Raw genomic sequence first — 20,842 nt, 5'->3', positions numbered from 1 at the left:
TACACTATATTTCCAAGAAGGATCCCTCCGCAATGACGAAGACCCCTTTTCCTTGCCTCTTACCATGATCCCTAATGAAAGAATCGAAAATTACACAAAAAAATTCCAAAAATCTAAAACCCTAAAATTTCTTTCACTTCAAAAATCTAACCAAAAAGTAAAAAAAATACCTAAAATCCTTTGTGGACTTCTCCTACAAGGCGGCCGGACACTTCAACTTCGCCGGAGAGAGGCGGCGCCGGCGGGAGAGGCGGCGGGAAGGTTGGCCGAGCGGACGGGAGCCTCAGGATTTCGCAATCTGGAGCTCACGGGTGGAAAAAATCGGGAAGCAACTGAGCCGATCGGGTGTGAGGGAAAGGGTAAGTAGGTGGGCCCTTTTGGCTGAGGCGTACGCCTCTCTCAAAATTGCGCAATTGCGCAACAGAGGCGCGCCTCAGCCAATGTGAGGCGTACGCCTCACCACTGCCAGCAATTGCGCACGCCTCGAGGCGTTTTTTGCAAGAATTGCGTAGAGGCGTGCCTCTTATTGCGCAATTTTATACAGAGCTATTTATTTTTGGAAATTGGAATTATATGTTAATGAAAAGAATATTGAGATTTGGAAAAGATAGAATTTTGAGTTGAACTATATTTCATGTTGTCTTATTATTGAGATATTTTGATTTCACTTCATATCTTATGATTTTCTTTATATTTTATATTATTCACTCATTAGTATCTAAAAAACTTATCATTTTATGTTTATGCAATCTTTTGATTTTGAGGCTTAAGCCACAAAACGCCTTGAGGCTTACGCCTCGCCTCACGAACGAAAAACGCCTCAATACCCGAATACGCAATTTTAAACATTGGTTTAAAGTAAGAACGTCAAAGATTGGGCACCTGCATATTGTGACCTGAAGCTTAAGAACTAAGAGTAATGGCTAGTGGCATTTTTTTTAAAGAAGCTATCATAATGCAGACAAATATTTAGGCAAAATACTGACAAATTCACTCAAGAACCCAACACCCGCAACAAAAAGTCAAAAATTTAAGATTCTCAAGGTTAAAGGGCAGTTATGAAGCTGGCAAATACTATTAACCTGTGTACAGTGATGTTATTGCTGGTCCCAAGTTCATGTATGAAATGTTTAGAGTTGATATTAGGATGATGAATAACGCAAAGCCGTAATCCATGAAATGATACTCAGTTCCATATTCTGCTTGGATAGACCTATACCTAATTTCTTCCAAGTAATATACTACAGTATATACACAACAATCTATATTTCAAAAAGGGCAGCATCAGATACCTCGAAGAAAGATTGCCAAAGAAATGAGCAATGAAATAGAATTGGGAGGAATTCACTTAATATGAAATTAAGAAAAATGCTTCAGACTAAATATAAAGAAAAAAACAAGGAGTATTTTTATCAAAAACAAAATCAGTTTAACAAATATTTCAAAAACAATAACCAAATAACGATTGTCACAGACTATATAAAGCATTTTATCAAATGATAGAAGGGAAATCATACAGCTTACTTTTCTCCTGAGAGTTCGGATGAATCAGTCAACGATGCACGTAAAGACAAATCAACATGCACAAAGCCAGTTGAAGATCGACTAATCTCCAGAACCTTGCACTTCACAAACTGCCCTTCATGATATCCAGAAGAAGGATCGGCTATCCAAGAATCTGCAATTTCAGTATAATGAACCTTGCCAAAAAGATGGGGCCCAATTTGCACAAATATTCCACCAACATTTGGAAGTATAGTTTTAATTCTACCACCAATCACATCACCATTCCTTATATGTTCCATATCAGTGTTATTAGAACTTAAGCTATGTTCATTATCACTCTTCTCAGCTTCATGCTCAAGTGTTGCTTTACAAACAAATGAAGCGTGTGATGACAACCGCACCATCTTCTTCTCTTTGTTTACACTTATAACATGCCCTGTAACAACTTGTCCAACACTAAATCTTTTATGAAATTCTTGAAGCTCATCAGGCTCGGATGAACTATCAAGAATAAAAAGATTAGCCATAAAATGTGGAGTTACTGACACTTGTACCCATTCCTTGTCAACCTTTATCACATAACCTTTAACAATGCTACCAACTGAAACTTCATCAATTTTAATGGAGGATCCTACTGCTTCGATATTTCCTGGACAAAGATTTTTCAGATGATAGTAACTATAAGTAAAAAAGGTGTATATGAAATTATGAATAGAGTAAATGTAGCAATCTGAATACAAAATATAGAAGAAAATATAAAATGAATTAGTACATGAACCATGCAAGTGAACTGGGTCAACCTTTCAAATGCAATTGAAGTTTCTCATTACGCATTTGGAAGCATTTTCACTCTCTTTTTGGCATGCATAATGTTGAGTTAGTTTGCAAGACTTAAAAGAAACCAGTAACAAAATATAAAACCACATTAACACAAAAAAATGAATATCAGTTAGCTTAGCATAGGGTTTATGGAAGTAGTGCCCCGTGTCCATAAAAGGAAACATATTGAAGATATTGACATTGTTTGGTTAACAAATCTATTTAGAAAATCCTAGAAGTTTAAAAGAATGCCAATATATGGAAAAAATAATTTGATATTTGTCTTTGAAAACAAGATAGATGTTTGGGGATGTTATAGTTATAAAGAAATCAACTATATAAGTAAGAAAAACATGCAGAAACTTGCATTGCATTAACTAAACCATCTTACTCTTGGGAGATGATAAAAATATAAAGATCAGAAACTACATAATGATGATTATACCTTTTAGAATCGAAGGTTTGAGTGATAACAGCCATTTGAAGGAATTTTTAATCCTTCCTGTATGTGGAACCTTTGCAATAATTCGTGCATTAACCAACTGCCCAATGCGAAAATTAGAAAATGGGTTCTCCAAAGCACGATCATCATCCACCTAAAAAAAAACTTAAATAATAAATAAATAACCGATAAAAGAATAAAATCATGCCAATAAATCAGGAAAAACAATCATTTGATAGTCACCTCAGTTATATGTATTTTCCCATGAAAACCAGATCCAAATTTTACGAGCAGCTCAAGAGATTTTATGTCAATAATCTGTATAAGAAATAAAAATATTAAACAAGTCAAATGCAAGAGATAGGAAATCTACAAACACATTACATTTGCCCAAGCACCAGATTCTAATATGAATAGGGAATATATTTCATCAAATCCAAGCATACAAAGTTCCACCATTAACTTGAGCCGTGTGCGCCATACACAAATAGAAAAAAAAAGTGTCAACCATAAATAGGGTCAACTTCAAAAAATAATGAGAGCTTTTATCTTTTTTTTTTTATTTTCAATAATTTTACACAGTTGTAAACAAACAGTCAAATTTTCTTTAATATAATATCAATCAATACAAGCGTAAATATTGGAGTAACTCTATTGAAGATTAGGTGATAAAAAACAGACTTGCATGATCCAGATATGCACAACAAATGGAAAAAATGCACCACCCATTAGACTACTTGATAAAATTAGTGTCAATCAATTAAGGAAAGAGAGAGAGAGAGAGAGAGAGAGAGAGAGAGAGAGAGACCCTAAGGTCCCATGGCTAGAAGTTGTTCAAAATGTTTAATAAAGTACATATTTAACATCTAAGATAACACTCAAAAGAGAAAAATGAAAAACGAATATTTATAACATCACCCCAAATAATCAGCATTGATGATTAACTAAAGTATTCATAACAATTGCATGGATAGATATGCTGATAGGAAACACTTCTCAAGTATTTCCTATCAATCTTCATAAAAACTACGAGAAACTCTTCCAAAATCCAATGAAAATTAGGGAAAACAATAGATTTTATTGCAAAAAATCAACTAACGGAAGAAAAACAAACAAGATACAATTGATCCTCAATTCAAGAGGAGGATCAATCTCTCCCAAATCTCTAGACGCTGCTAGAGCTCAAAGAAAACCTAAATCTAAGATATCTCAAATTTCAGCCAAATTCAAGATGTCCTAACCCTAAGAAAACAAAGTCTTTAACGCATACAAATCAAAAGGAAATCCCTAAATAGTCCCTACATTCAAATTTCCCTCCCAAATCCCTAAAACATCCTTCATAAAAAGCTTCGTAAGCTCCTGCGGCGCGTGCGGCAACAACAGGAGGTGGAGGCATTCCACCTCGTTTGCGTTTGGGCCGGTCCCGTACGGACCGGTCTAACAATACTCCCCTCCCTTCTCCGCAAGGTGGAAAGACGACACCCTCCATTCCTTCTTCATCACAAACGGTAAGAACCTGAAGAGTCCGCTCCTTACACCTATGCTTCGGGGTATACCTCTCGTCACATCTGAAACACAGCCCCTTCACCCTCTTCTCTTGTAATTCTGTCTTTGTGAGCTTCTTGAAATCGTCCCCAGGTCTTCCTCCTGCAGCCTTTTCCTTCGAAGTCCCCCGAAGAGTATCCGGTGTTAGCTCCTTGGATTTCAATAAAGTGGTGATCATCCTGTACGAGCCTCCTGAGCTGCCACCTCCCATCCTCTGATCTTCTACCAATTGAGATAGCTCCATAGCCTCTCCCAAGTCACGAGGCCTCATTACTCTAACCGTTGCTCAGATCTCTGATGTCAATCCTTTCATGAAGTTTCCCTCTAACATTGTCTGAGAAAGGCGGTCCAATCGGCTAGCAAGGTACTTGAATCTCTTCCGGTACTCCATCATTGAACCCTCCTGTGTTAAGGCGAAGAACTGCTCGTAGAAGTCTCCTCCCTTGCCCGTTCGGAAACGTTCTACCAAACAATCCTTGAACTCTCTCCAACTTCGTATAGGTCGTTGCATGTCCCTCCACTGATACCAAGATAAAGCCTTCCCTTCTAAACATAGGCCCGTCGCCGTCAATCTCTCCTCCTCTATCAACCCATTGATGGTGAAATACCTTTCTACCTTATATATCCACCTGTGTGCATCCTCCCCCTCAAAGATTGACATCTTCAGTTTCCTCACCCTCAGGTCACACCCGTTTCCCCTAAATCCTCCATAACCTCCTATTCCTCGAAGCAGAGGTGCTCCCCAATTGTCACGATCTTCCCTCTGGCAATCATACCCAAACCATTCATCAAAATCCCCTCTTCTTCTTTTATAATTAGCATCCCGATGATCGAAATTATGCCCTCCTTACAAATTCAGCACCCATTCTTGTGTAGTCAATGATCATCTCCTCCCTAGAAAGTGGTTCTAGATGAGGCATTCCGTCTTATGCCTCCAGGATATCCACTTCTGACTTTTCCCTTCCCCTAGACATGTTAGGGTTTCCATCTCTTCCATGGCCGCCGGTAGTTTCCTTTGCTTCCAATGTCACCAGTTTGGTTTTGGCTTCAAGCAATTTCTTCAACATGTCTTCCACCACGGCGAACTTTTCCTTCATCTTTTCAAAATCTGCTTTGAGTTGCCCAAGTTCTCCCTCCAAAACTTCCACTTTCCTTCCAGTCATTGGTTCCCCTTCGATCGACATGCTCTATCTAAAGTATTTCCTATCAATTTTCGTAAAAATAGCGAGAAACTCTTCCAAAATCCAATGAAAATCAGGGAAAACAGTAGATTTTATTGCAAGAAATTAACTACGAAAGAAAAACAAACAAGATACAATTCATCCTCAATTCGAGAGGAGGATCGATCTCTCCCAAATCTCTAGACGCCGCTAGAGCCCAAAGAAAACCTAAATCTAAGATATCTCAAGTTTCAGCCAAATTCAAGATGCCCTAACTTTAGGAAAGCAAAGTCTTTAATGCCTACAAATCAAAAGGAAATCCCTAAACAGTCCCTACATTCAAATTTCCCTCCCAAATCCCTCAAAAATCCTTCCTAAAAAGCTCCGTCTACTCATGCGTCAACAACAGGAAGCGGAGGCGTTCCGCCTCGTTCGCGTTTGGATCGGTCCCGTGAGGACCGGTCCAATGGACTGTTCTAACATATTCATATTAGGATAAACTATAAAAACCGGGTGAATAAGAAAATAACAGAAGATAACAGGGAGCACTCACAAGATAAGTAGGATCTATAAACTAGTCACAATCACTTAGCTTTTGACTCTCCAACAAAGAACGTGCAAGACATAACACCACTGATGCAACCTATTGAAAGGTAGATATATAGCAGTCAAAGGATCCATAAAGCTAACACCACTTTTATACACCACTATAGTTTTGGCAACCTCCTAACTGAAGACCATTGAAACCCACCACTACCCAATCTTCCCTTCCAAGCGTCAAGGAATCCTTCATTTAGTTCGCAAGAACATTATCTAAACCAAAAGACTCATAATCTGAATCCCAAACCTCTTCCTCAAATCAAACCTCATATCCTGCTTAGCACATATATGAAGTGGTCCCTAACAACTATTTGAGTGTACCAGTTAATCTGGTTGACACAAGACATGCCAGTTTCTTTCAAGATCTTGCGTTCAATCATCGCTTAATACATAATAACTCGCACCCTACAGAGTTTGGTTTGGACAAGAATAAAATCCAAAATAGAAAATAAAACTCCAACAATAAGAGCTATGTAGAAGGATTGGAAAGAAAAAGGGGCAAACCAAAGATAACCAAACCATATAATTTAAAAAAAAAAAGTACAAATAAACTTGGAATATGTAGTACTCATCAGGACTAAATAGATATGAACTATTTATAAATCCAAATAACATAGATAAGGCTAACAATGATGATATAATAATGATAAATTAAAACTCAAACCATTTTTACTGTGTTCAAGAGTCAGGCCTCCAACAGGAGGGAAGTTAAGTAATTCTATGTGATTAAAGTATTTAAAAAAAACTGAAATCTCAATATTCAAAACTTAAAAAATTTGTCCATAAATAAACCTATTACAAAGAGGACGAAGAGGGGAGGATTATGAAGAAGATAAAGTTGATAGCAACATCACACCTCAGCTTCAACAAGTGATCCTACAGCGTAGTTAGACATTTTCTTGGCTCTTTTAGAAATAGAAGAATTAGAAATTTCACTAAGGGCTTTAAGGAGCAAGAGTAATCTTCCTCCCGTATCAGCAGTTGGAAGAGCTTCAACAGTTGCTATCACTCTGAAAACCATAAACAATCATAAGTTAGTTAACTTACTGCGTTAGTAAAAATAAATAAACCTTTTTCACATAGACTTCTATCATGTAAAACAAGATAAATTCAAAGATTGTAACAATTGAGCGTAGAAACGGTTCATCAAGTATATTATTTAAACTAATACTTGACAGTCAAATATAATCCTTCATCAAAGAAAACAATTAAACTGAAAACTGATGAGGACATCCATAGGAGATTTCGACACACCTACCATCGGAGGGGTCGTCGAGCGACGGCCATGATTCATATTCTTTATTTTTTATGTTTTATTTTATTCATGTCATTTATATTTCATGTTATATTTCATGTTTTCCATTTGTACCCCTATGAGGGAGCTAGTGCTTATTGTAGCCCAGGGGCAATGTCGTCTTTATGGTTTTATTTTCGGATGGCCTATATATAGGCTTAGTCATTGTATTTGAGTTAGTTTTTGATTAATGAAAATTTCTTTTGTTTATAATCTCTTAGTGAGTTCTTTGAGTGGAATCCCAAGATCTCTTAGTGAGTTCTTGAGGAAGAGAGTTTTAATTGATTCCCTCTTCTCCCCTTCCTCCTCCCACGGTTTTTCCCACCTCACCCCCTTCTTCCGCCGCCCCAAACAACCCTGCATCCCCAGCTACCTGCCGGCCTGCAGCCCCACCACCCGCCGGCCAGCAGCCCACCGGCCACCCGTTGGCCCCATCTTGCCGCCGGCCCTCCTCTAGTTCTCCCCTTCGAATTTTGAATTCTCCTCTCTTAATTGCTTTCCTAATTAAGCCATATTAATTTTGGAAAGTTAATTACAAAGGAGTTACAACTATTTGAAATTCAAATTCAATATACCTCATATTTTCATTTGAATTTGGGAGTTACTTAAGTCAATCAATTCTGAAATTTAAATTCATATTTGATTAGATTTAATTAATCCCTTGTGGTCCCCACTCGTTTAATTCCTAAGCCCTCTCACCACTATACATGGCCGGCCACTCCCCTCCCTCTCTCCCCTATTAATTTTCTTTTAATACACCCTTTTTTCTTTCCCTCCTAGACTAATTTCAAGTTTGAAATTCTGAAACTGAAATTAAGCCCTCCATAATTTTGGAAATCTGAATTAAAATTCAGATTTGTGTTTCTTCCCCCATAGCCTCACCCGCCCCCTCTCTTCCTCCCAAATCGTGACCTCTCCCTCTCCCTAGCTCACGGCAAGCTCTCCCACCTCCCTATTTCTTATTCACTATTCAATCCCACCATGCATGGCGGATCCCGAGATTAATAGCGGATTGGTTTTCGACATCTACGGAGATATCCACATCACCCGTTCACCGTTCTTCGACGTCAGATTTGGCTCCGACGACACTGTTAAAAATTATTTGGACTGCATCCTTCCCACTCTCGTGGACGTCATAGACGATCAATTCCAAGATTACAATTGGATCATCAACAGACATCCACCCGCTTCCCCACCTTCACCGCCGCCGCTTCCCTCTCCATCACTACAGATCGTCTGCACCGTCTACCTTGGAGTGATTTCGTTTCTTGTATGGTTCTTCTTCCTCCAACAACCCTAGACGTAGAAGAGCGACTTTGAGCCTCAAGGTGAGACGATTGCTGTGTTAACCGCTGGATTCTAGTTGACTAATCATTTCATTAATTTTGTTTAAGTTGATATTTTAAAGAACTTGCAAATTTAGTTGTAATGGATTGCCTAAGCATTGTTGACTTCTAAGATCTCTCTTGAGTTTTCAATTTTGAGAAGCTTTAAAATTATTTTTATCATTGCTCCAACAAACTTTATTAATCTCTACGAAAACAATTCCTGGTTTCACATCAAAAACAGATTGTGAGGAACTTTGGTTAAATTAAAATCAAGTGCCATAGATTCTGCAGTCAGATCTAGTAAACGGAGCAGCAACAGAATTTTATAAGCAAATCCCATAAGATGATAAACCAATATAAAGTTTGAAAATATTTCCCCCACAAAACAAAAATAGACAAATAAGATAGCATAAAAAGTTTCAAAAATAATTTATGTTATAGAATAAAAAGCTTGTAAATGACTGATTATTAGTGACTATATAGACATATAGGACAAACTAAAATAGCTTGCATCATCAAATTGCAAACGACAAATTAGCTTGGGAGCAACAAGATGCCTATTCAGTATTGTTACATTTGAGCAATGAAAATAAAATAAGTTGCATTATCCAAATGCAAAAACAAAATCAATTTTGGAGCACTAAGATGTTTAGATCCTACCACTTCTAATGGCCTAAAATTTTATAAGTATTCAAGCCCATGTTCCGTGCTGAATGGCAGTACAACAGAAACAAAGGATTATGGAGTTGGTCTGTGGACATTTAATAAAATGTAGCTAAATGCACCATCAGGTGATATATGTGCATATCTGTATCTTGTCTTTCAAGAAGAAAAATAAATTAAAAGGACCCCAAAACAGAGGATGCTTTGTGCTTAAACTGCATTAATGAATGGATACAGCACCTGTGCAACAAAGGCAACATAAAATAACATAAATTTGGAGAATCAAGCACATAACTATTCATCAGTCAAACATAAAACAAAAACGTTGTGTAGAAGAAAAACAGAAGAAAGATCTGCGTTTTCACATCTCAAGTAAAAGATTGAATAGAACAACAATAAATTGTTGGGAAAAAAGGGGTTATAGCATCTAACCACTCTGATTTAGTCAATGGAATCCTTATACTCACGTTGAAAACAATAAATCAGCACAAACAGTAGAAAAAATGGTAGGATACTCACCTTTGACCATCAAAGAAGCGCCTGTGAGGAAATTTCTGTGTGTTATAATCAATCACGGATGCATATCCCACTGCATAATCATGCTCTGGAAGTGAAAGCACCTACATTTACAATAAATTACAAAAAAAAAGTAAACGAATCATTAAGGATCATGATATATCGGACATAAATTTATCAAATCACATGGTGTTGTCTTTTTTAAATTTAAAATACAGACCAAGTAATTCTCTTTCACAATCTCAACGGCAGCATTTACAGTATGGTGTAGCTCCAAATCCAAAGAAGATGATCTTTGACGTTTCTGAACAAGAGAAAGTTTAACATCACCCCATAAATTAAAAGAGAAGAACTACAAGCTGAGTTCAACAAGGAATGACTCGCCTTTCTAGAAATTTGAGGAAGGACATCATACTGCACCACATTTGGACTGTTGATCAACTCTGGCTTGAGAGACAAATCAACTAGGCGCTCTGACTTGGAAATATCCAAAACAAATGCTCTAACAATTGATCCTTTCTCCACATTAATTCCACCCACTTCCAGGGATATAAAATCATTTAATAAGAAAAAAAATTAAAATTAAAAACAAGAAGAATACAACAGCAATTGATATTAAAAAATTAAAAAATTCTTACATTGATGCTGAGAGACAAAACCTACAATGTTCCCATATTTTTCAAAGACAAGTTCAACTCCAAATTCCTTTATTTCTTGAACCTTTCCCGTATGTACACTACCAATACTGAAATCTTTGACCCAGTTCAAATCCAAAATTTTGCTATCTAGAGACTGCAACGCTGATATCTGCAGGTTGGAGGAATGGGAACACAATACCAAAAGAATTAAGCTTATTTTAAAAGAAGATAAATATAAGTACTTGAAGAATCTGATGCCCCGATATCAGATCAAATGTATCCAACATAAAATTATGGTTTAGGGTGAACAATAAAACAAAACTTTAATGACTGAGGCTTGATTGAACCTATCTATCAGTAACTACTTGTAATAGATAATAGGATCTTAGTTTCGGATGAAAATATCAATAAAAGATGATAATATTATTTTAAAATTTATTAAATGAAAGATATTATTCTGTAAAGGCATAATGAACTATAAAATAAGGTACAATATAGATTGATCTAAAAATATAAAGCAGCATTAGCTCTCATGGAGATACGTAGAGATAAAAAATTGGGTCAAATGAGATATATTATAAGATTTGGAGATTTATATAGGATATTGAAGTGACTTGGATAACAATTTTTTTCAAATAATTTTTGAAGATTAATAGGATGCCAAATAAATGAAAAAAACATTTAGGTAACCAATAAACAAAGGAAATTAAATATTGTGCTAATTATTAAGGAATAAAAATTATAAGCCATCTAATGAAGTCATATTAAGGCAATAAATGAACATAAAACTGCAATTAAGCAAGCTATGTAGTACAGATTTGAGTTTTAAGTAGTAAAAGATAGTTGATAGCTAAGTTGAGAGTGATGAAAACGGAAATGTAAACAAGTATGTATCGCAAAAAAAGATGGATAATTTAAGAAGTAATTATATCAAGGGGAAAATTTGAGTGTCCTAAATTGAAGATAAATTAAAATTAAAGTCGGCAGTTTGGGCCCGTACAACGAATGGTTGAAATGCACCAATTAAAACAGTCCAAGAACTAAAAATATAACATGGTTAAAAGTGTTAACAAAATTTTGTGAATAATAACCTTAACAACTCGAACAACACTCAACAATTTTTTTAAAATATAGTAATATATCACATATTTTCATTAGAAGGGACCAAGGCGGCCAGGTTAATTATAAGTATGGCATAGAATCAGCTCCATATAAGAAGGTCAGCACAAGAAAAATTAAAAAAAAAATTGTGAATAATAACCTTAACAACTCGAGTAACACACAACAATTGTTTTTAAAGATGGAAAATATCCCATATTTTCATTAGAAGGGCCCAAGGTCAATACAAAATATTATGGCATGGAATCAACTGCATATAAGATGGTGAGCGCAAGACCAATTACAAGCATTAAATCTATGTGCGCCTTGAAAAATTCATCATAATTGTTGGTTCCTAAAACCTCGAGATTAGAAATTGAGGAGTATATCAGTTAAGCCAAGGCCCTTTGGAAAAAAAGAAAATAATTAAACAAAAATGAAGGAAAAATGAGGATACATAAGTTGAATCCAATTAGTTGTGATAAGGCCTATAAAAATGATGATGAATATAATACTAAATTTACTACATAACCCGAAAAATTAAAAGATTAGGTTATCATTGTTACTAAAACAGAAAACTATAGTAATGAATCCTTCAACATAAAGAACCAGTAAAAATTCTATGAGATACAGATTGCTTTACATCAAATAAAAGAGAAGAATTTGTCACACATAAGAATTTAGTTTAATTATTCAACAATTAACTGTTGGCCATTAAAAGTGAAGCATAATATTAAGTTAAGTGTTGCAGAGATGAGGATGCTCAAGTGGATGAGTGGCTTTACTCTTAGAGACAGGTACAAAACGAACATATACATGAAAAGATTGGAGTAGCTCCAATGAAATATAAGATTAGAGTGAGTCGCCTTAAAAGATTTGGTCATATAAAATGGCGGTCTTTCAATGACTCGGTTAGGAGAGTAGATGTATTATATTTGGCTTGTATTAAGAAAGGTAGAAGTAGACCTAAAAAGACTTGGTTTAAAAATATTAGAAATGACTTTTTTTATTAAATTTAAATGAGAATTTGACTCTTAACAGGACACAATGGAGAAAAAGGATTCTTGTAGCTGACCGGACGTAATGGGATAAAGGCTTGATGTATTCAACAATTAACTGTAAAAATTATGAGATTAACAAAAGCAATTAGTCATATAATGTATGGAAATAAGATCAATCAAACATTTTTTTAATCGCAGTTAAGAAGCCTAGAAAATGTTTTCATGGTGAAGATAAGAATAAAAAAATAAGAACATTCGCCCAACATTCATCTTTCATTTTTAAGAGAAGCAAATCAGCATTTTTATTGAATATAATTCTTGTAAAAAGTCATCATAGTGCCTAACCACCATAGGTGGTTTTCACACAAGTTGCCCATTTCACCTTGTCTTCCAAATTAAAATAATAAAAGTTGAACTATATAAATTGATGAGGCATTAGAATTCATCTAACCTTGTCTTCCACAAAAAAATAACTTTGGATATAAGATGCATCTGTGGAGAAACATAAAGACTGCTTCATGGCAAGTTTAATCTTACCAGTTTCATCATCGACCTAAAAAATGAGAGAGTTCATCAAACCAAAATAATTTTAGAAACCATTATAACTCTTACGTACATAAAACTTCAATTGATATAAGGACTCACATTAATTATATGACTGCGAACTGATTGCCCAATGTAGAAAGCATCCAATAGATTACCAACACTATGATCAGTAGCCTTGGGGATAGGCACCAAAATAAACGATAAGTGATGAATACATTACAAAAATAAAGATTAAAAATAGAAAAGTAGCACATACTCTAATCTTTTGGGAGAATCCGGTCAATCGTCCCAAAAAACGAACAAAACAGCCCGATTCAATTATGTTACTGATGTATCCCTATGTAATAATAAATTTCACACTAACGATGTCATTAGTGAAATGTATCAAAAGGAAATGCTATAAGAATAAAAATAGTATAAAGCATTATAATGCAACTAAGTTTTCAATTATAAATTATCAACTTACACGGACAACTGCCAAGGGATGCATATTAGTGATATCTGAAGGAATGTCCTCAACAAAATGAACTAGCGAGTATTTTGCAGAAAGAATTAAATTGCTGCCATTGATATCTGCAATGAGTTTCCCGTGGAATCATAAAAATAATAATAAATAATAAGCCATCCTATCATCCAAGCAAAAAAACAGAGGCTAACGACTATATAAATAGGAGCTTATAGAGATCTAAGTGAAGCAGAAATTAACCAGATAGAGCAAATACATGTTGGAGAAATTTCAAATAGCTGATCCTAAAAATCAATAACTAACACTGCAGTACTGAAAAATAGCCTACACGCGTGCTGAAATATAAAATCATAAATCAGAAGCTATAAGAAAAGACAATATTTTTAATACAAATTCTGCAAAAGTTACATCCACTTATACAAAGATTGCATTATTTTGAAAAATTATTGTAAGGTATAGTTTGTTCAAGTATGATAAACAATACAATGGTTACAACAAAGTTAACAGAAATGGAAGATGCTTCACAACCTCTGAGAATTTTCAAGAATGAGAAAGACTTTTTCATCAAGACAAAAGAATAAATGTAACTGCAATAGTAAGTCTACCTTAAAGAAAAGTTGACCATCGTCAACATTAATACCTTGGTCAACCCTTTTTACTTTCTATTCCTTTCATATTAATTGTATACATGCATTTTCTACCCCAATATCACATGTCCAAAAAAATCAAATTAACCTTCAACTATTTTACCTTATAAAGGTAATGCATCAATTATCTCACTAATACATACATATCTCACCCTATCTAAAGCAGTACAAATCAGCTAGTTTAGCAAGAAAAGACCAGAATTTCATAAGCCAACCAAACAGAATCAATCTGGACAACAAAGATAAACAAAACCAATTTTCAAAAACTGGGTGGGTTCAGGTTGACCCGGAAACCTGAAAGTGACCCGGTTGACATGCTTAGTTGCCACGGCATCGTCGGTGCTATGGGAAATTCTGCCACCCACGCCACTACTGGCGTTCTCGCCACGAACTCAAGCGATGTTGTTTTGACGCCAATGGACACCGTTAAGAGATTAAGCCAGATCAAGGATGGGTGAATCCTGAATCGTAGATCGATTTAATCTCCTCCCTATTGATTTTGCAGCTGCAAAAAATCTCTCAGAAAATCTTGCAGAACAAAAAAATCCATTGAATGTATCTCAAAATGTAAGGTGGTAGATGTGTTTCACAAAACAAAATAAGAAAGTCTGTACTCTTTCACACTGCTAAGTCAAATAGACACACACTGAAAGTTTGAAACTTTTTATTCTATAGCAGACGAAACTTGAAAGCCGCATATCACGCAACTGAATGCTACAGCAGAGTTGAGTTCACAGGTTGGGTCGGGACAACCTGGTAACCCGTGCGCGTCGGGTCTAGGTTATTTTTCCTAACCCGTTTGCAAAATGGGTCGGGTTAGGGTCAACCCGTTTAAACCTAGGTCAATCTGGGTTCGACTCAAACCCGACCCACGGACCTATTTTGACACCCCTGTTTATCAACTAATTATGGGCCTTAGTTGAGTACTCCAATCAGAGGACATCTACTTATTCGTCAACACACAATAAAAGGAGGAAGATCAACCATCCCCCTTTGTACACAACTAAATTTTATTTTCAAGTGGCCCCCATATTCCTTAGAGTAGGGCCTCATGCCCATGTTTAGGTGTACCCCTACCTGACATGTATCACACATTATTTTCAACAGGAACACGCGTTGTTGGTTGATTGCATTGCCATGGCCTTGACTACATGTCACCCAGCTATCTTCATAGGTCCTCAGAATTATTCTAACTTGCAAGTAGAGATTCCAAAGTCCTTGGGACAAAGTCACCTTGCTTGTGAATATGGTGAAGCTACTTGACATCACTTGGGACTATTGGATAGAACTCAATAAATATCTAGTACAAACTACCAACTCCCATACGATTTGAATCAGGCTAGTAGTCCGCTTCCCACACGTCATTCAAATGCTTCCTCTTCAAACCCAAAAAGTTCCACGATAAATGGTGACATTCAGATCACAGTTTTCATAGCCTATTTCTTATTTTTATTCTATGCATGCTGGTGATTCAAAAAAATTCCAAGAACCAATAGCAGCACCTACTCTTCTAAATATATAAAACAACCAGGCAAACTCTCTTACATGATGCTCCATTGGAAGAGTTCCATCAGCCCGAACAGAGTTGATATCATGGTTTAAAATTGCGCAATATGAGGCTCGCCTTGAGGCCCGCCTTTGCGCAATTTCAATAAAAAACGCCTCGATGCTTACGCCTCGAGTTTTTTTTATGAGGCTTGCGTCTCAACTTGGTTGAGGCCCGCCTCGCCTCACTGGCATGAGGCTTACGCCTCACGCTATATATATTAAAACTTACATAAATCTTGAAGTAAATGCCCGACATTGGACTATATAGGAGAGGAGGAAGGGGAGAGAGCAGTTCATCATAATGATGATTCAAATGAAGAACCCCTTAGTGTTGAAAGTGCTAATGACTTATGAGTTCTTATGTGATATGTCATTGCTATTTATTTTTTGAAATTTGAATTATATGTTAATGAAAATAATACTGGGATTTGGGAAAGATAGAATTTTGAGTTGAACTATATTTCATGTTGTCTTATTATTGGGATATTTTGATTTAACTTCATATCTTATGCTTTTTTATATATTATTCACTCATTAGTATATAAAAATTTTATTATTTTATGTTTACGCAATTTTTTGATTTTGAGACTTACGCCTCAAAACGCCTTGAGGCTTACGCCTCTCCTCACGAATGAAAAAAGCTTCAATACCCGAATACGCAATTTTAAACATTGGTTGATATTGTCCAAGTCATGCATCAAAACAAGTTTGAATTATATTAGCTGTTTCGAATTATCTCTAGCATTTATTTTCATTTCTTTGTAATTGGTTGTCAAGGAAAAAAAATTGATCAAATTATCCTTTGCATTATGATTAAGTCTCTTTTTAGATAAAAATGATTATTAAGTAGAGATTGGGAAGGATTCAAACTAGTTTGAATAAATCATGCAACCATATTTCTATGAATGGGAATTCAAGAGCATGTAATTATCATCATATGATGAATGAAATTTGAAACAATCCTCTGTTCCAAGTAAATTCTCAATTATCAGTCCTCAATACAATTTGCGATATAAGTAAAAAAGAAGATCAATCCTTGGTGATCTTCAACAAGGTCCATCATCACTAGGTACAATAACAAAAAATTTTAATTTCAACAAATGTAAATTTAAAATTAACAAGGACAGAATTCTTCAAGTTGAAACCGCAAAAAGGAGGAATTATAAAAATTGTATGGCTATTTTCAACATCAACAAGCATCATATCAGATTAAAAAGATCTCCAATTAAGTTTGAATTATAAACTAATTCGAGATAAATTATTACGATTCTGAATACACAAAAAATGGATGCTTACCTAGCACCACAAGCTGATCAAATGCAAATCCCGGCCTCAACAAAGATCTCAACAATGCAACTTGCCCTGATAGATGATTATTGGAGTCGAAATATATTAGCAATGGTGTATTTCCTGCTAAGAATAATATAAGAACCAAAATATCATAAAAAATACCTTGGTGGTCTGCCAAATGTTCGTAAGAGATAAAACCTCTGAAGTGGCTAAAAGTTTCAATATTTATAATAACTGCAGTAGGGGTTAGCTTATCAACAACACCGCCAACAATGCTACCTATCTTCACCATATCAGTATCATTAATCCTGAGATACGGAAAAAATAAACAGTAGAAAATTAATCAATTGATCAAAAAAAAAAAAATGCTCATGTAGAGTTATAAATCAAAACATGCATATACTTCAAGAATAATAAATCTTATCAGGGCCTAAAAACATTGAATGGAATGTGCTACCACCTACCCATCCAAAGGCACCACGTATCACTCAACAAAGAAAAAATGATTATTATAAAACATAATCGTTAAATTACTTAGTTTTAGACTCTGATATATAAAAAAGAATTATTACTTTTTTCTCTTATGTACTAGTTATAATCAATGTTTAAAATTGCATATTCGGGTATTGAGGCGTTTTTCATTCGTGAGGCTAGGCGTAAGCCTCAAAATCAAAAAATTGCGTAAACATAAAATGATAAATTTTTTATATACTAATGAGTGAATAATAAAAAACATAAAAAAGCATAAGATATGAAGTGAAATCAACATATCTCAATAATAAGACAACATGAAATATAGTTCAACTTAAAATTCTATCTTTCCCAAATCCCAGTATTCTTTTCATTAACATGTAATTACAATTTTCAAAAATAAATTGATGGGGACATCAGATTTCGACATGTGTACCATCGCCTGAGGCGCCGATCGACGGCCCCTGATTCAGAGTCTTTATTTTTGATGTTGTATTTTATTCATGTCATTTATATTTCTTGTCTTTTTCCTTTTGTACCCCTATGAGGGAATTAGTGTTTGTTGTTGCCCAAGGGCATTGTAGTCTTTTACTTTCTGTATGCTTGTTGAGCCTATATAAAGGCTTGGTCTTTGTATTTTGGATTGTTGCTGAATGAAATGAAAATTTGCTCTCTAGAGGTGTGGAAATGCTTAGGAGATGAAGGGATTTCTTGGCTTACTAAACTTTTTAATACTATTTTGAAGACTAAAAAGATGCCAGATGAGTGGAGAATGAGTGTATTAATTCCTATTTTTAAGAATAAAGGCGATGCACAGGATTGCACGAATTATAGAGGTATTAAGTTAATGTGTCATACTTTAAAAATATGGGAGCTGAGTTATGGAGCATAGGTTGCGACGCGATACTAATGTTTCTTAATATCAAATTAGATTCATGTCTTGTAGGTCAACTATGGAAGCTATACATTAATTGAGAGGTTTGATTGAGAAGTATAGAGATAATGAGGAGGATTTATGCATGATATTCATTGATTTAGAGAAAACATATGATAAAGTTCATAAGTGCTATGGAGAGTTCTTGAAAAGAAAGAGGCTAATAATGCTTATATTCAAGTCATTAACGCCGACCACTAGCTCCTCCTTTGGAGATTTCGTCGCAGTGCCGTTCTATCCCACCTCAATGATGTATGGAGAAACCCGAGTGGAATTTCGGGTTTGAGTACGACAACCGTGGACGAGTTAACATCCTCAGATCTCCTTTTTTTGAAGTCGGCTTTGACTTCGACGACATCGTCGAAGACTATTTGGACCGGATCCTCTCAGCTTTAGTGGAGTCCATAAACGATCATTTCTCCATCTACACGTGGATCATCGAAGGGAGTCGTTACACACCACGTCCACGTCCGGCGCCATCCTCTTCTTCCCTACGGATCTACGGCATCGTCGTCCTCGGAGTGGTCTCATCACTAGCATGTTTCTTCTTCTCCCAACGAACCTAGAAGTAGATGAATGAGCGTGACCTCAAGGTGAGACAATCACTTTGTTAACCGCCGAATTCTTGTTGACCATTCATTTCCATTACTTTATTGAAGTTGTTATTTTATAGAACTTGTAAACTTAGTTGAAGTTGCTTGCCTAGACTTTGTTAACTTCTAAGATTTTCATTGAATCGTCAAATTAGCGAAGCTTGGGATTGTATTATCAATACTTTAACGAACTTCTATTAATTTTCTAAGAAACAATTCCTGGTTTCACATCATCTTGGTATCAGAGCATGGCTAGCATGCTTTGCTTGTGCTAGATGCATCCTAGGAGTTTAGCTTACCTTACCATTAGTCATTTACATGCATAACATCATCTAGAACATTTTATTCACTGTTTTATTTCGCTGTCCAGTAATTTTCTGCATGTCATTTTCATTATAAACATTCACATTTAGTTTACCTAAGTGTTGTCTTTGCCACTTGCCACCGACCCAATCACCTAGGTCACTTGCCACCCTAGAAAACCTTGCTGTCCAGGACTTTTCCTGCACTGTTTAGTGACTCGTAAGTGCACTTTAACCCTTGACAATTTGCTGTCCACACTCTGCAGCCAACCCGTGACTCCTAGACATCTTTCGCCTTCGTGTTAGGTTGCTGTCCTCGACTTTCCAGCAGCTGTTTGAGGCTTTAGGAGCTGTTTTCTGTAGCATTTAAGTGCTGTCCTCCACCCCAACTCTACCCCATTCATCCCATAACCAACCCCATCGATCCGCAGCACCTCCAAGCTACCCTAGACCTCATCTTGGGCCAATTAGGGACTGTTACGCAGCAAATTCGTAACACTCAGACGGACTTAGCGGATTTTAGGAGATTAACCAGTGATCGGTTAGATAACATAGAGCGTATTGGGAACCCTGCAATCTACACCCCATCACGGCCTCACTCACCCTACGACGAGGATAACCGAGCAGATCATGGCCACCCTTGGAGACCAGTACCGCCATAACCCGAGACCCCATCAAGACCCTGTAGGAGATGAGAACCCTTGGAGAGATAACGATGCCCAGTTGTTGAAAAACATTAGAATTGATGCTCCAACTTATGATGGGACCCTCGATCCCCAAGTCTTCATGGATTGGCTCAAATCCATGGATAGTTACATCAAATGGTATAACATCTCGGAGGCTAGGAAGGTTAGATTTGCAGAAATGAAACTCACGGGTCGAGCCAACTTGTATTGTACCAATTTAGAGAATATGCGCGAGGCTCGAGGCGAACACCCTATCACGGATTGGAGGACGATGAAACAAGAACTTAAGAGAAAATATCTCCCTCCTTCGTACTACCCGAAGCTCCTTGATAAATGGAATAGATTGACCCAGGGGAGCAAGCCCGCCAAAGATTATATCTCGGCCTTTGACGATTTCCTGATCCGTTGCAATGGCGAAGAATCGGCCACCCCAACTCAAATCCTATCCATGTTTAGAGCTGGCCTTAGGGAAGATCTGCGCACTAAACTTTTTGCTCGAGGTGTAGACTCGTTAGAGGCAGCCTGTAGCCTAGTTCTCGACCTCGAAGATTCTAAAACCCACTCCCAAACGAGGCACTTTAACTCCCGCTCGAACTCGTATAGAACCTCGTCTGGACAACCTCAAAACCGACCCTCGGGATCGACTGCAAGCCGAACCCCTGCTAGTTCGGCCCCACCTCGCACGGACCTCAAAGGTAAAGCTCCCGAGCGAGACGCTCCCAAACCCAATTCTGGAACCAAGTGCTATA

At 36.4% G+C, this 20,842-nt stretch overlaps 1 protein-coding gene across 2 annotated transcripts in view; it reads right to left on the bottom strand.

The window, feature by feature from the left end:
* Window positions 1-20,842, bottom strand: part of LOC110113155 (rRNA biogenesis protein RRP5) — a 97,006-nt gene that overhangs the window by 13,313 nt on the left and 62,851 nt on the right. For both annotated transcript variants that reach the window (XM_020845602.2, XM_020845603.2), the window contains exons 17-30: window positions 17,270-17,415; window positions 17,114-17,179; window positions 13,623-13,729; window positions 13,413-13,493; window positions 13,256-13,330; window positions 13,062-13,163; window positions 10,512-10,680; window positions 10,258-10,412; window positions 10,094-10,177; window positions 9,877-9,977; window positions 6,929-7,082; window positions 3,011-3,085; window positions 2,771-2,921; window positions 1,525-2,155 (exon numbers count right to left, since the gene is read on the bottom strand). In XM_020845602.2, coding sequence (XP_020701261.1) covers window positions 1,525-2,155; window positions 2,771-2,921; window positions 3,011-3,085; window positions 6,929-7,082; window positions 9,877-9,977; window positions 10,094-10,177; window positions 10,258-10,412; window positions 10,512-10,680; window positions 13,062-13,163; window positions 13,256-13,330; window positions 13,413-13,493; window positions 13,623-13,729; window positions 17,114-17,179; window positions 17,270-17,415 — 2,097 coding nt within the window. The remainder of the gene's footprint in view (window positions 1-1,524; window positions 2,156-2,770; window positions 2,922-3,010; window positions 3,086-6,928; window positions 7,083-9,876; window positions 9,978-10,093; window positions 10,178-10,257; window positions 10,413-10,511; window positions 10,681-13,061; window positions 13,164-13,255; window positions 13,331-13,412; window positions 13,494-13,622; window positions 13,730-17,113; window positions 17,180-17,269; window positions 17,416-20,842) is intronic.

This window comes from Dendrobium catenatum, unplaced genomic scaffold (genome assembly GCF_001605985.2).
Source record: "Dendrobium catenatum unplaced genomic scaffold, ASM160598v2 fragScaff_scaffold_875, whole genome shotgun sequence".
Taxonomy (NCBI): Eukaryota; Viridiplantae; Streptophyta; class Magnoliopsida; order Asparagales; family Orchidaceae; genus Dendrobium; species Dendrobium catenatum.
This window is presented reverse-complemented; position numbering and strand designations above follow the sequence as displayed.